At 45.7% G+C, this 16613-nt stretch overlaps 1 protein-coding gene across 1 annotated transcript in view; it reads right to left on the bottom strand.

Annotated features, from left to right (window-relative positions):
• Positions 1-16613, bottom strand: part of TEDC1 (tubulin epsilon and delta complex 1) — a 618264-nt gene that overhangs the window by 355240 nt on the left and 246411 nt on the right. The window contains exon 5 of the mRNA XM_086937156.1: positions 6420-6518. Within this exon, the coding sequence (XP_086793282.1) occupies positions 6420-6518 (99 nt within the window). The remainder of the gene's footprint in view (positions 1-6419; positions 6519-16613) is intronic.

Raw genomic sequence — 16613 nt, 5'->3', positions numbered from 1 at the left:
ATCAGGCGGATTGTGTCCTCAGTGGAGATTGGATTCCAGGCGTTAAGGGTGTTCACGGGGGGAAGATGGTCAGCAGATGGTAGGGTGGGTTGGTTTTTCGGGTTGGTTGTCGAAGCTGTTGTGGATGTCTGCAATCTTGTTGTGGAAAAAAGAGGCTAGGGAGTCGCAGAGGGTTTGAGAGGGGGTGATGTCGTTGGAGTTGGCCGAGGGATTGGAAAATTCCTTGACGATGTTGAAAAGTTCCTTGCTGTTGTGGGCGTTGTTGTCAAGTCGATCCTTGAATGCTGTTTTCTTGGCTTTTCGGATCAGTTGGTGGTGAGTGCGGGTGGCGCTTTTGAAGGCGTCCTTGGTGCTGGTGGTTGGGTCTTTTTTCCAGGCCTTTTCAAGGGAGCGGCAGAGTTTCTTGGACTTCTTGAGATCATCGTTGAACCATGAGGCTTTCTTGCTGCCAGGTTAGCTTTGACGTTTTTTCAGTGGTGCTAAGGTGTCGGCGGTGTTGGATAACCATATGGTGAGGTTGGCGGCGGCTTCGTTGGCGTTAGAAGAGAGGGCTGGGGAGTTTCGAAGGAGCGATGCGGAGATTCGGTCCGTGGTGATTTTGTTCCAGTTTCTTTGCAGGGTAGGTTGGGAGTGGTTGATGGGTTTCGGCTTGTTGTAGGTGAAGTGAACGCAGCTGTGGTCGGTCCATAGGAGATCCGTAGTGTGGCTGAAGGAGACATGATTGCTGGAAGTGAAGATGGGGTCGAGTGTGTGACCTGCGATGTGGGTGGGGGAAGTGACTAGTTGTTTAAGTCCGAGGTTGGCGAGGTTGTCCACGAGGGTGGTGGTGTTGTGGTCGTTTAACTTTTCAAGGTGAAAGTTGAGGTCTCCCAGAAGAATATAGTCTTTGGAGGGGAGCGCGTGTGGAGAGATGAAGTCCGTGATGTCTTCACTGAATTTTGCGTGGGGTCCTGGTGGTCTGTAGAGGAGAGTGCCTCTAAGTGTTGTTTTGGGGTCGATGTGGATCTGGAAGTGAAGGTGTTCGGAGTTTGCGAGGTTGGCGTCAGAGCTGGTTGAGATGCGGATAGATTTCTTATGGACGATAGCGATTCCTCCTCCTGTGTGGCTGGTACGGTCTTTGCGGGTAATCTTATAGTCTTCAGGGATGGCAATGGTGATGTCTGGTGCGGAGGAAGCATTCATCCATGTTTCCGTAAGGAAGGCGACGTCTGGAGAGAAGGTGTCTAGTAGGTTCCATAGGTCAATGGCGTGCCTGTGCACCGATCGGGTGTTGAGAAGGATGCATTGTAGGTGGTTGGGGTCGGGAATCTGTGGTGTGGTCGTAGCGGAGATGTTGTCGGTGCCGCTGAATTTGCAGGAGTAGCAGGAGAAAGGTCCATGGGTGTGTCCAGGAGCGGCTTGGACGCAGGTGGGGGTGCGACCGGGGTTGAGGGCTAGGAGGGTGGCGGCATCATAGGTAATGCGGGAGATTTCATAGATTCGCGTGCTTGAATCAGTCCCCATAGTGAAGATGATAGGGAAGAATTCAACTATATGAATGTATAAAGGAGACAGCCCTGCACTGATTAGACGTAATCACCGGATGATTCTTCTGACTCAATAGTCCAACCAGGAATGTAAACACAGGATTTCACACTGCAAAGGGCCATCAAGGGGTACACTGTGGATGGTAAACCAAAAGGCTTCCACTATGCCTTGACGAATTGTGTGGTTGCTTGCACACGGTAGGCACATCAACCTCTGAAATTATATTGTATACTTGCAACAAATAACAAAAGCTTTCTTTTGGATCTGGGTATTATTGTGATCTATAGGAGAAAGATATGTTATGAGTAAAGAGCATGTTTACCTGGGTGGATTTCTTAGTACCAACTAAAGGTGAGTACAGTTAAATGACATAACACGGTTAAAATAAGTCATGTTGTTAATATATGATCACCACATGCAGCTGCTCGTGGCACCAATTGAATAACGGGTCACTGTATGGATTAAAGGTGTGTGCCTTTTACTTAATACTGAGTGTATAGTTGTAAACAAGTGACATAGGGTTAACAAAGCATAGTAGCAAAACATAGATAATTAAATTGTCAGGGTATACATACGTAACCTTTCGAGTGTTGCAGTTTAAAGGGCAACTTAGGTTGTACAAATTGCGGTTGTTTGTTAGCAAAACTTGTGCAAAGGCAAGGAGACATTTTCTGGCACAGTGTGACTGGTTGTACAAGTGGTCAGATTTATATGGCAGAAAAGTGATGTATTAAGTAAAACATTTTTAAAGTAGTCTACAAACCATACCCAGGGTTGAATGTTGAAAGGGTTTGGAGCAATGGTCCCCAGCCACTCAAGATATCACATTACAGATACATTTCGAAGATGGGAATATGAGTGTTATATGAGGTTAAGGAATTCTGGAGTGCGACAAAAAATGGGTTTGACACAAAATCCCCGGGCTTAATTTTATAACTTCAAATTAAACAAGGTGCAATTTTGTGATCTGAAAGCTTGCCAATGAGTGGAAGGGGGTAGAAATTTTATATTTCATTCATAGGGAGAGTGTACATGGGGCTTGAAAGAAACAAATTGTAAGTAAGTGGGTTATTGGTTGAGGGGTGAAAACCCTTCAACCAACAACCATAATCCTTGTCAGGGTGAACTACAAGAAACCTGTGCTTAACTGTCTGGTAGTTTGGCACAAAGCAGGTAGGCATAAATTAGAGGCAATTTGTAAAGTATTTATGCAGCACACAGACCGTATTAAAGTGAAAACACAATACCAGATAAATCCCACTGTAATTTACAAAAATAGAGAAAGAATTCCAAAACAAAATGATACAGAATTGACAAAAATCTAAGCAGTAGAACCAGAGCTATGCATTTCTAAGTTTTAGATAAGTTTTGCACCTAAAAGCACAAAGCACCACTCATGGTCATCTGGTCGTGCTAGACCGAGGAGGAAGTCACAAGTTCAGGCCGACCAGAGTGGAGCACATCCAGATACAGGGACCAGGTCAGCTCAATTGAAAAAATTACCTTTTCAAATTCCGGCGCAAACAGTTACTTTCGTGGTGGAGGAGGCCGTGAGGAGCAGGGAGAGCGCTGTAGATGGTCATCACTGCTGCACAAAGTTATGTCTGTAGCACGATGATCCAGTTCGACGTCACAGATGATTGTTGCTGGAGCTGCAGGTTGGGGGTTACTGCGGGTTGTCGTTGGTGTAGTGTGAAGTGCAGAATTCAAGTTGCCGGCAGTCGCTGCAGCATGAACGATCGGCTACACCAGAGCTTCTTGTTGGCGGTCATCGTAGGCTGTAGAATCTCAGCGCATATGGCACTGTGAATGGTCACAAACGACCCAAAGCTTCAGGACTTCTCCTTTTCTTCCAGAGAAGTGCACTTTGATGCCAGCCAAGGGTCCAGGACATGGGACGGCACCTCTTCAAGATCAGGGATCAACTTTAGGAGAGGCCAGCAAGGCTCAGGCAGGTCCAGTTGCAGGCATGTCAAGGCAGGTCCAGTTGCAGCAGGTCAGATGGGCAGCTGCAGGTACGCCTCTAGAGCGTGTTGTGTCCCTGTAGCACACAACAGGTTCACCAATTGACACTTGGAGTCACTTAGGTTAGCTTGGGATGCAAGGAGCTGGTCTAGTAATTTTCTAACTCAGACAGCAAAGCAGGCCTCAAGCAGCAAAGCAGGCCTCAAGCAGCAGAGCAGTCCTCTGGAGAACATGGCAGTCCTTCCGTAGTCCCTGGTCTAGGAGTGTACTGAAAAGGTGGTTCAGGAGGTCAAATATTTACACCGGATGCCGTTCTTAGAAGCGGTGTGAGATCCTGGCTACCTCCACATATGGTTCAGTGAAGTTCTTCCCTTTTTCCTGCCAGGGCTCAGAGTATTCTGGAGTGACAAATGACTGGGGCCAGGTCCTTTTGTGTGTGCTAGAGGCAGCCCATTGAAATGTAAGTGGGGTAGGGAACAGCTCCGGCCCATCCATACTGGCCGGGTGGCTAATCATGCCTACATCGAGCCCCACTTTGCCTCACAGTCTAGTTGGAATATAGAAAGGTTAACTACCAGCTATTCACAGTCATGTGACCCAGGACACAGGAAGCAGGCACCAAATAGTTAGGACAAGAAAAAGCCAACTTTCTAAAAGTGGCATTTTCAGAATTGGCACTTAAAATCTGACTTTACCATTAAAGAGGATTTTAAATTTCAATTAATTTGAAACTTTACTTGACATGCCTATCTGTTCCCAATAAAACACTAGCACTCCCCAAATGTAATTAGGTAAGCCAATGTTATCCAATGGGAAAGATAGGCCTTACAGTAGTGTAAAACGAATTTAGGAGTTTTTCACCACCAGGACATGTAAAACTTAATAACGCATGCCCTACCTTTCAAATACAACTCACCCCGCTACTCAATGTGCTTTTTAGGGCATACTTTAGAGGTGACATCTTAAAAAGAAAGTTTTAGGCCTGGCAAAAGGTTTATTTTGCCAGGTCGAATTGGCAATTTAAAACTGCATTACAAGCTGCAGTGGTTGGCCTGAGAGATGTTTTAGACGGCTACTTAAGTGGGTGGCACAACGAGTGCTGCAGGCACACTAGAAGCATTGAATTTACAGGCCCTGGGTACATGTAGGACCATATTCTAGGGACTTATAAGTACATTCTATATGCCAATCAGGTACCATGTTTTAGGGAGAGAGCACAAGAACGTTATAACTGATTAGCATTAGTATAGTGCATAGAGTCCCAATTGCAACAAAAACGAGATTCAGAAAACAGGAGGAGTGAAGGCTAAACATTTGAAGGTGGCCATGCCGAGACGGCCAAGTCCAATTGTTTTTGGTGCACAGTATTTGGGCTTATTCGTCAAGGCAGCCCATAGAAAAGGAGAAATACCATCTGCTGGAGTGCGATCATGAAGATGACCATAAATGACAAAATAATACACTGCAGTCTTTGTGGCAAGTGGTAACTGATATTGTCAATCAAATGTAGTAAATAGGCTTAAAGAAAACTGTCCGTGAACGTCACAAGGGACATATAACCAAAGTTCTATTTTCAGGCACATATGAAGTCTGCCGACTTTTGAAAATACTTTTTTAAAGAATTGTATTCATTTACAATTAAAAAAAAATAATTCTATTTTTTAAAAAAAAGGTCAAATTCTGGAAAAGGTTCTAAATGCTACTGTATTTATTTCAGTCTGTTTCTATTTTTTGAGAAGCTTTCAGCTGCATCTTCGCATGAAGAACTGAAAAGGATGGCGGATCTTGTATAAGATGATTACATTCCTTCAGACAAAAAATGGTTCAGCCTTCAAATCTTGCACAAAGAAATGAGGAACTGCTACCCTCATTCGGTTGAAAACAATTGGTGAGCTAACTCCCCTAGCAAAAACTGCCCAGCATGAAAAAATGATTTGACTATCCCCTGCATGTCTCTCATGTGATTCTTTGATACCAAGCAGGAAATGGACTGTCTCAGAGATATATTTCACCATGGAACGAAATTCACCACACATGGAGCTGATGTGCAATATTAGGAATTATACTCTGCAAAATCAAGTCACAATTGAATCATCACGTATGCCTTTTTATGAATTGACTAGTGAGGTGGGTGAATGTGCGAGTATCTACCACAATGCTCAATCACGGTCCTCATAATGTTGATAAACACTGACACAACCAGACAAACAGCATCGATAAGAGGAACTTCGCTCTATGGGGCCAGCCCTTCTGGTATAATTAAGCACTTTCAAGCAAGTGCATCCAAAAATTGAAAGCACACTTATATTTGCTTTTGTCGGCTGTATATCCGACCACATTATCAAGCACAGACTGCATGGAGGTAAGATAGTAAATACGCACTGCATTACAGTAAGTGACCTGTCCTCGTGTATATAGGTGTGTTATGCTGTGCGTTTGTGATTTTCTAGCTGACGATCATTAAACAGCAAGGGTAGTACAATCTCACTGAATGGATAGAGCATGGATTGTGACATTACATGCATCTGGCCTCACAGCACAAGTAGCAGTCGAACCAGCAAGCGATAATAAGCTGGTAATCTAAAGCCCAGGGTCAGTCAATTGTCACTCGTTTGCCTGGCACCGGTAGACCCATTCGAAATACGAATCTCAACTCAGCCCACCACCTCATGTGATAGCAAATCGGAGCATACTTTTCATTTCATGCAAAGTCAATCTTTCCAAACAGTTCTAAAACGTGTGCACATTGTACAGAATAGCTTTTGCTAACACCATTGCCCATCTGTCATCAATTTGTCATCCGGCTTTGATAGTCATCTGGCACCTCTATCAATAGTCAAGCGTTTTTGGCAGAGCATCCTATATTAAAAGTACATTATTGTCTTCTAATTAAGAGGTCTGAGCCAGGGATCCCAGTAATACCTTACCTCGCTGTACTTTTCAGGCTCTCGTATTATATCTACTTCTGTAACAGAAAAATGTCCAATACTTAAATTCGGATGAAATCCCCTGGTGTAAGAATGAATCTGGAATAGATCAATAGAAATCAAGTATTACAAGAAATGTAATTTTGGCAAATTTTGTTTTGCATGCATTAATATAAAGATAAATATTTGAAGTACTTGCACCGTAAATTATAAGAATATTGTAAGTCACAAAGACGTTCGGTTAGATAATAAAGAAACACGTTGCTTCATAATGTCATGGAACTCCGACTGGCAATATCCTTTTTATCTATAGCAGATGGTATTTTATTACTTACAATACATGTTCACAGGCACAAGAGTAGCCAAGAAAATTAAAATACACCCCCACTTTGAATTAAAGCTCCGATGGCACCAAGCAATCGAAGCAAGTGTGCCCACACCTACCTAGAAGAGCTCCTTGACTCTTCCATCCAAGCATCTACCCATTTATCTGTTCACCCTTTCATCCAACTGCTGATATCTACTAATTCACCTTTAGATTCTGTCATCCATCCTTTCATTTATCATTCAATCTTTCCTCATACCATCCATCTACTCTTCAATCCATCCATCCACTCTGCCATCCATCTATTAATCCTGCCATCTATCCATTCATCTTCTCTGCCATCCTTCCATCCACTCTGCCATCAATTCATTCATCCATCCTTTCACCCACTCGTCCATCAATTCATCCCTTTACTGCCATCCTTACCATCCTCATCCTTTCATCCAACTATTCATCTATTTACTCTGCCATCACCTGTCCATTCATATAGCTATCTATCCCTTTACTATGCCATGCATTTAACTGCTCATCCACCAACTCATTAACTCACCCTTTCATTCACTAATCTATCTGTCCAATCATTCATCCACCCCATCATTAACCCACTTATCTATACATATTTTCTTACGCCCTTCCTTCCAACTCAATATTCCTTTCTTCTTTCCCTTTTCTTTTTACCCATCTTCTGTCCTTGTTCCTGCTTGATCTGCTGTAGCTCCTGTATTCGTTAACAACGTTAATTATGAGCTCTTGTCACATTTGCAGACAGAAGAGGCCCTTAATGAATCCCAACCCTGTTGTAGCCGCTATAGCAGGGGTTAAGGACAACCTTGGTCACAGTAACACCCCTTCCATAAACTGCTTAACCCGTTCCGTGCTCCCGTCGGCCAACGGCCGACTGGAGCACTACTTCGCGGGTGCTGCCGTCAGCCAACGGCCGACGGAGCCCCGCCCACTCAATAGAACGCCCACACCGCGGGGGAAAAACCGCAGTGGTCAAGGCGTTAAAACCTTAATGTCTTGCTCTTTCATGTTCTATTCAGATAAGAATGATAAAAGCAGAATCTCTATTGAGAAATAAAACGCATCCAAAATATGTTAGCACTTAAAAAAAAAAAGATATAAAAGCTTTATGATAGTCAGGTTAAAAATGATGTGACTCAATTGTTTAGAAATATTCAAGATTTGAACAGACATGCATTCTGTGGTAAACCGATTGTTGGCCTTATTCATTTAGAAGTCGAAAATAGGAAAGGCCATCATAAGAGCTTTGAAATATTGGAGAGGTCAATGGAAAAGATATTCAGAGAAATCGATTAATGTTCACATTCAACGAATCACCTCAGTGGATTAGTAGATTTGAGTAGACCTGAAAGTTGAACCATTTAGGGCCTATGGGCTCTATCTATCTATATATCGGTCTATCTATCTATCTTCACTGAAAAAAAACAAAGGTTACAGGGACGTTATAGTTCAGTTCAGATTTACCACACAAAACGACAGAAATTCAGCAGTTACAGATGTAGTTATGAAATCAAATCAAGGATATTTATTGAGCGCACATATCATCAAAAGGTCTCATAGCACTCAAGTAACTATAACTATATGCTCCAGCCATGCACAGTTTTTTCATCAATAATTGCACTGCAAATGTTGCAGTGATATAACCAATGATGTCACAAAAGATGGCGGGACGTTGATGGTGCATTATGATGCGGATCCTGGTATCGTTTGGGGGATACCAGTACCCCCTTTTCTCATTTTTCACTACTTTAAGAGCCTGCCAGATTTTGTGCAGGATACTGCAAATGACTGAATGATGGAAAGCAATACATTGCCTACTATATATGGATACTACTGACAACTAGTACAAGGAGTAAGAAAAGTAATGCAGAACAAGAATAATAAGCCCTGATGAAGATCAATTTACAATTAAATAAAAGAAGAACTTAAAAAAAAAACGAAGATTTGTTTAACCTTTTTCTGTGGATGCACTATTCCATTTTCCATCCATGAGTGATGTAATATGTGTGGTAGTTAGCAGTGCTTGGTAGGAAATGAGTTATAGCTACCTTAGGGCATGAATTATATTTACTTGAGATAACGATAACTGCTGAATTTCTATGATTTTGTGTGTGTAAAACAGATATATACATGTCCCTGTAACATTTGCATTTCTTTTGCGAATGTGTACATTTAAAAAAAAATACAATTCCCTAACCATAACGTCACTATACCCTTTGTTTTTTTAGAGAATGTCACAGTTTTTTCTTTAATATAAATTTTACTACAATTTGACCCATAAGTTCAATTTACCAATGTGCATTTTTACAAGTTTATAAGTACATTTTATTCACACACTCATTCTTATTGTACATAATAAACAAAAAATTAAGGTTAAGTAACATACAGTTTTTCTATAAATGCAATGAAACCGTCTTTTCATTCTAAATTCACTTTATGGACCCATCGCAAATCCTCAGACAAATAAGGGGTCTGCGGTTATAATGTGCACATTCAACTCTAAAACAATGACACATTTAATACAAACATTTGCTGTTGCAATTTTTATAAGCATATCACTGCCTGTGTGTGGGTGTGTGAGTGGCTGTGTGCAGCAGTGTGTGTGTGCGTGTGTGTGTGGATGGCTATATGGATGTATGAGTTAGTGTGTAAGTCGGTGGACTGGCTGTGTGGGAGTAGGTGAGTGAGTGGATGCGTGAGTGGTTTTGTGTATCTGTGTGTGAGTGGCTGGGTGTGTGAATGATTGAGTGGGTGGGTGAGTGGTTGAGTGGGTGAGGGTTTGTGTGGGTGTATGAGTGGGTGAGTGTTTGTGTGGGTGTATGAGTGTTTGTGTGGGTGTATAAGTGGCTGTGTTAGAAAGCCTGGCGGCTCGACCAGACCACAGACAACAGAACCGCCTTCAAGCACGCCACCCGCAAACACCACCAGCTGATCCGTGCCACCAAGAAGTCGGCACTCAAAGAACGACTGGACAACAACTCCCACGACAGCAAGGAACTTTTCAGTATCGTCAAAGACTTCTCCAACCCCAGCGCCGGAAACAACAACATCACTCCCTCGCAAGACCTCTGCGACTCACTCGCCTCGTTCTTCCACAGCAATATCGCAGACATACACAACAGCTGAAACGCACAGACCACGCACCCTACTGCCGAACCAACGCCCGCCACCACCACCATCTGCAACTGGACCCTGATCAACACCGAAGACACCACCCGCACAATGAACTCCATCCACTCCGGATCACCAACCGACCCCTGCCCACACCACGTCTTCAACAAAGCCGACGCCATCATCGCACCCCATCTCAGGGACATCATCAACTCCTCCTTCCACACCGCCACCTTCCCGGAGAGCTGGAAGCACGCCAAGCTTACCGCCCTCCTGAAGAAACCAACGGCGGACCCCACCGACCTCAAGAACTACCGTCCCATCTCGCTCCTTCCCTTTCCGGCCAAAGTCATCGAGAAGACCGTCAACAGACAGCTGGCCGCCTTCCTCGAGACGAATGGATCCCTCGACCCCTCGCAGTCCGGGTTTCGGGCCAACCACAGCACCGAGACCGCCCTAATCGCAGCCACCGACGGCATCAGAACCCTGATAAACAACGGGGAAACAGCTGCCCTCATCCTCTAGGACCTCTCTGGGGCGTTCGACACAGTCTGCCTCCGCACCCTAGTGAAGCGCCTCAGCAACATCGGATTCCGAGAGAAAGCACTGGAGTGGATCATCTCGTTCCTCGCCGGAAGAACCCAGAGAGTCTGCCTCCCCCCGTTAAGATCCGAGGCCACCGAAGTCATCTGCGGCGTACTTATTTATTTATTTTTTTTTTTTTTTTTACTGACATTTATAGAGCGCGAACGAATACCCGTAGGCGTCTCGGCGCTAGACTACAGAGATGTCCCTCCCCAGATTTAGAAGCTCATACAGATAGATAGGCCATGTTATTGGTTAAATAGCCAAGTTTTCAGTCTTTTTCGAAACTGTAAGAGTGAGGGACTGGTTTTAATGTGTTGTGGCAGAGTATTCCAGATTTTGGGAGCCGCAACTAAGAAGCGGCGATCGCCCCAAGAGACTGTTCTGGAACGTGAAACCACTAGTTGATTAAGGGATGTGGATCGGAGCTGTCTAACCGGGTTGTAAGGAGTAAGCTGGTCCTTAAGGAAGCGAGGTCCTTGGTCATGTAGTGCTTTATAGATTGTGCAGAGAGATTTAAACTTAATCCTGTTTTGGATGGTCAACCAGTGGTAGGTCCTCAAGGTGTCTGAGATGGGAGCGAATTTAGGTGTTCTGGACAACAAGCGTGCTGCTGCGTTCTGTATAGTCTGCAGCTTTTTAGTGACTCAGGCTTGTGCATTAAGAAAAAGTCCATTACAGTAATCTAAGGATGTTAAAACCAAGGATGTGACCAGAGTTTTGACGGCCACGTCCGGCAGAAAAGGAGTAATTTTCCTTATCATTCTGAGTTTATAGTGGGCGGAGGCCGCTACCTTGTTTGCATGTGCCATGAAGTTAAGATGGTCGTCAAAGGTTATTCCCAGGTTCCTGACCTTAGAAGTAGGACTTGGAGGGGTACCAAAGGCTGGAGGCCACCAGGTTGCAGACCAGGCCGGGGAGAGAGTTCCAAAGATGACCACCTCCGTTTTATCGGAATTGAGCTTTAGGCAGTTACCTGCCATCCACTCACCAATCGCAGTCATTCCGTTTTGGAAGCGTTCTGCCACCTCCTGCCCATCACCCTTGATGGCCAACACCAATTGCGTGTCATCTGCGTATGAGGTTAGGCTCATCCCATATGCTTTGATGACACTAGCAAGGTCCGACACATAGATGTTAAATAGTGTCAGACTTAGGGATGAGCCTTGAGGAACCCCACACGGTAATGACAATTTGGCGGATTGGTATGGTCCCAGGGTGACTGCCTGTGTTCTGTTGGCCAGAAAGGAGGCGAGCAGGTCTCTCGCAGTGAGCTGAACACCCATCCTTCCGACACGGTCGACCAAGGTCTTATGGTCGACCGTGTCGAAGGCCGCAGGGAGATCAAGGAGTACTAATAATGCTGTTCCTCCTTGGTCACGGATGATTCTAATATCATCTGCGGCTTTAATAAGGGCGGTTTCCGTACCATGGTACTTACGGAAACCGAACTGTGTATCATCAAGCAGATGATTACTTTCTATATGTTCAGATAACTGCTGGTTCATGGCCTTTTCCGTCACTTTAGCTAAGAAGGGGAGACTTGCTATAGGCCGGTAGTTCTTCAAGTCCTCCTTATCTAGACTGGGTTTTTTGAGCAGAGGCTTGATCAGCGTGTTTTTTAAAGAATCAGGATAAGTCCCTGAACTCAGTTTCGTATTACAGACATGAGTGATAATCGGGATGGTTGTGTCCAATACCGTGAAAAGAACCGAGGTGGGACAGGGATCCAGAGTTGATCCCGATTTGATTGACCTGACAATGGCCGTTATTTGATCGGTGGTCATGGTTTTAAAACTGGTCATGGTATTTCCTAAGATGGTGGGGGGAGTGGAGGCACTACTAATGTTTGATTTTGATGTGAAAGCTTGGTATATATTGTTTACCTTAGAGTAGAAGAACTGGGACAGGGCGTCGCAAAGTGATTGTGACGGGGGCGGGTTTAGATCCGGTGTGTTACCAGATAGAGTTTTGGAAATGTCATAAAGTTGCTTGCTGGAATTTTTCGCTTTTTCTATTTGTTGCGAGAAGAAGTATTTTTTGGCTGCAGTTATCATAGTTTTGTAGATGGTAAGTGCTTCTTTATATTTAGTCTTACTTTCAATATCATAAGTTCTGCGCCATTGCCTTTCCCTGTTCCTGACTAATTGTTTTTGGGTCCTTAACTCCTCTGTGTACCACTGAGCAGTCGGTGTGCTCCTGTTCCTAGAGTGGGATTTGGTGGGTACTAGTTGATTTGTAGCATCACCAAGCCATTCATGGAATTGGCGAGTTGCGGTGTTAGGTTCATTGGATAGGTCAGGACTAGTATTCTTCAGGAGTGTATTTAGGTCATTATGGTTTATGTCCCTCCATACTTTAAAAGCACCTGGCTTAAAGGGTGAGACCTTCTTTGTTAATGATCCCTTGATAGTCAGGCTGCTAAATATGGCAGAATGATCTGTCCAAGTCATGGGGAGAATATTGGTTACATGTAGACCTTCTACATTGGAGAATATGCAATCCAGCGTGTGTCCTGCCTGGTGGGTAGGGGCCGTGACCAGTTGTCTTAGGCCCATTATTTCTAGGTCTGATGTAAGGGCGACAGTGTCCCTATCAGTTCCTTGTTCTAAGTAAAAGTTAAAGTCACCCATAACTGTGGTATACTCATCGATGGCTATTGATTCTATTATGGTACTTAAGTTAGTAAGAAAGGCTGCTCTAGTCCCAGGAGGGCGATATAGGAGCACTCCCTTAAAGTTAAAAAGAGGTGTGAACCCAAGATGGCCGAACCCCTTCTCTCCAGGCGCCAGGAAGTGTAAGTGCGCGCTGGGAGTCGGTTCGAGGGGGCTTTTACACGTGCAGGAGTACCACACGTACCACAAGGATCTTCACTCAGTCCAACCCTCTTCAACGTCTACATGAGCCCCCTCGCAGGCATCGCACGCCAACATGACCTCAACACTATCTCCTACGCCGACGACACCCAGCTGATCCTCTCCCTCACCAACAACCCCACCACCGCCAGAGCCAACCTACACGAAGGGATGAAAGACGTCGCCGACTGGATGAGGAACAGCCGCCTTGAACTGAACTCAGACAAGACAGAAGTCCTCATCCTGGGATCATCACCCTCTGCCTGGGACGATTCCTGGTGGCCCCCGGCCCTGGGCACCGCTCCCAGGCCAACGGACCACGCACGCAACCTGGGCTTCATCCTGGACTCCTCCCTGTCGATGGCCAGACAAGTCAACGCCGTCTCATCTTCGTGCTTCAACACCCTGCGCATGCTCCGAAAGATCTTCAGATGGATCCCCACCGAAACCAGGAAGACCGTCACCCAGGCACTCGTCACCAGCCGACTGAACTACGGGAACACCCTCTACGCCCGAACCACAGCCAAACTTCAAAAAAGACGCCAGCGCATCCAGAACACCTCCGCACGGCTCATCCTGGAAATCCCCCGAATCACAGCCACATCACCGGACACCTGAGAGACCTGCACTGGCTCCCCGTCAGCAAGAAAATCACGTTCAGACTCCTGACCCACGCACACAAGGCTCTCCACGACCTGGGCCCCAAGTACCTCAACGACCACATGACCTTCTACACGCCCACCCGCCAGCTACGATCAACCAGCCACGCCCTCGCCACCGTACCACGCATCCGCAGAGCCACCGCCGGAGGAAGATCCTTCTCCTACCTGGCAGCCAAGACCTGGAACTCCCTCCCCACCCACCTTCGGCGAACCCAGGACCATCTCTCCTTCAGGAAACAGCTCAAGACCTGGCTGTTCGAGCAGTAACATACACCCTCCCCCCTCCCCACCCCTCCAGCGCCTTGAGACCCTCCCGGGTGAGTAGCGCGCTATATAAATGCCGTGATTGATTGATTGATTGATTGATTGATTGTTTGATTGATTGTGTGTGTGGGTGGGTGAGTGGCTATTTGAGTGTGTGAGTGGGTGTGTAAGAAGGAGTGGCTGTGAGGGTTTATGAGTAGGTGTGTGAGTGGATGTGTGGGTGTGTGAATGGTTTTGTGGGTCTTTGTGTGAGTGGTTGAGTGTGTGTACAAGTGGCTGTGTAGTTGTGTGTGGGGTTGGGTGGGTGAGTGGCTATTTGGTTTCTTAAGAAGGAGTGGCTGTGAGTGTGAGTGAGGGGATGAGTGGATGTGTGAGTGGTTTTGTGGGTCTGTGTGTGAGTGGCTGTATGGGTGTGTGAGTGGGTGTGTGAGTGGGTGAGTGTGTGAGTGGGTGGGTGAACAGTGGGCTCCATTGGTGTGGGTGGGTGAGTGGCTATATGGGTGAGTGAGTGGGTGTGTAAGAAGGAGTGGCTGTGAGGGTTTGTGAGTAGGTGCATGAGTGATGTGTGGGTGTACGAGTGGGTGTGTGAGTGGTTTTGTGGGTCTGTGAGTGGGTGTGTGAGTGGTTTTGTGGGTCTGCAAGTGGGTGTGTGAGTGGCTGTATGGGTGTGTGAGTGGGTGTGTGAGCAGTTAAGTGGGTGTGTGAGTGGGTCAGTCTGTTTGGGTGTGTAAGGGTGTATATAAGTGGCTGTGTGGTTCTGTGAGTGGTTTTGTGTGTCTATTAATGGGTGTTTGAGCAGCTGTATTTATGTGTGAGTGGGTGGGTGTGTGGGTTTCTGAGTGGTTTTGTGGGTGTGTAAGTGGGTGTGCGAGTGGCTGTGTGGGTGTGTGAGCAGTTGGGTGTGTGAGTGGGTGTGTGAGCAGTTGAGTGGGTGTGTAAGTGGGCCAGTCTGTGTGGGTGTGTAAGTGGGTATATAAGTGGCTGTGTGGTTCTGTAAGTGGTTTTGTATGTCTAATAATGGGTGTGTGAGCAGCTGCATTTATGTGCGAGTGGGTGGGTGTGTGACTGGCTGTGTGGGTTTGTGAGTGGTTGTGTGGGTGTTTAAGTCGGTGTGTGAGTGGGTGGGTGTCTGAGAGGGTAGGTGTGTTTTTTTTTAAATTTGGGTCTAGATCCACAGACGCCTCCCCTTAAATCTGCCTAATGTATGAGGGTCCGAGTGGATCCTCGCGTGGTCAAAATAAAAGCTTTATGGACAATTTCTTGCCCATTAGGGGTTCCTCACAAACCCCTTTATCAATCCCATGGGGCCAAGGTACCTCTACTTTGACCCCTTCTATCACTTTTACATTTTATTTTTGCTCCCCCGGCAACTGCGTCACAAAATGGTGACCACAGCTTTTCGCTCAGGTCACGGCCCGCCAATCACGGCATTGCTGTTAGCACGTGGATCCGCGAATCGGCCCAAATCCATGACGGATCCATGTCTCTAGATTACAAAAATCTCTTTACTTAAATAACTCCAAACTTACTGAAATGATTTACACAAAATTACAAAAAGCACTCTTTCTAGCGTTCTGCCAAATTTGGGGCAATTCCGTTCTGCGGTTCGGACTGTAGTCGTACCTAAAATCTCTACAGGAAATTGCATGGGGGGGGGCAACGTGTTTTGGGAACCTCCCATTTTTTCAGCCCCCACTTAACAGATCACCCTGAAACTTTCCAGATAGCAACTGAAGGGACTGGCAAAATAGTTTAGAAAATTTCGTGAAGATCCGTCAAATGGTGCGAAAGTTATTAACAAAACAAAAAAAGCTTTCCCAATGCTAACTATAATACCTATTGGCGATTGCCAGTATGTAATATTAGTTAATATAAGAGGAGGTGATATTAGTTAATATAAGAGGTGGTGGACATCAAGAGTGAGCCCATGGCGCCCTTTATGAGGGCGATGGAGGTGCCCAGAGACCCCCCCTGCCCCGGGTACACTGTGTGCCTTTTACGAAGTCTTCCACTTGCCCCGGTGCCCACTGCCTCCTGACAGTTAAAGAATAATCTTCAAGTTTCTGTATGATTCCAAGTGGCAGTTTTGGGTACGGACCTTTATATCTTCGCAAACCCTGACTTGTCTCCTAAGGTTCTTAAGGCTGGTTCTGCTGGAAGTCCTGCACTTTCGTATAATGCGCATTGAAGGTCGTTCCATCTCTCCAGATACACCAGCCTCTGGAGCAGTCTTTCAGTGCCACTTCTGAACACTACTCACAAGCATTCTCTTCCATCAGTAGCCTCTGTGACTGATCATCAGATGGAGGCCAGCGCCAGGTCACCTTACATTAGCAGTGCACGCAATAAGAACTGAAATCAATCAGTC

This window comes from Lissotriton vulgaris, chromosome 9 (assembly GCF_964263255.1).
Source record: "Lissotriton vulgaris chromosome 9, aLisVul1.2, whole genome shotgun sequence".
In the NCBI taxonomy this organism is placed as follows: domain Eukaryota; kingdom Metazoa; phylum Chordata; class Amphibia; order Caudata; family Salamandridae; genus Lissotriton; species Lissotriton vulgaris.
The sequence above is the reverse complement of the archived record's forward strand: the minus strand, read 5'-3'. Positions and strand labels throughout refer to the sequence as shown.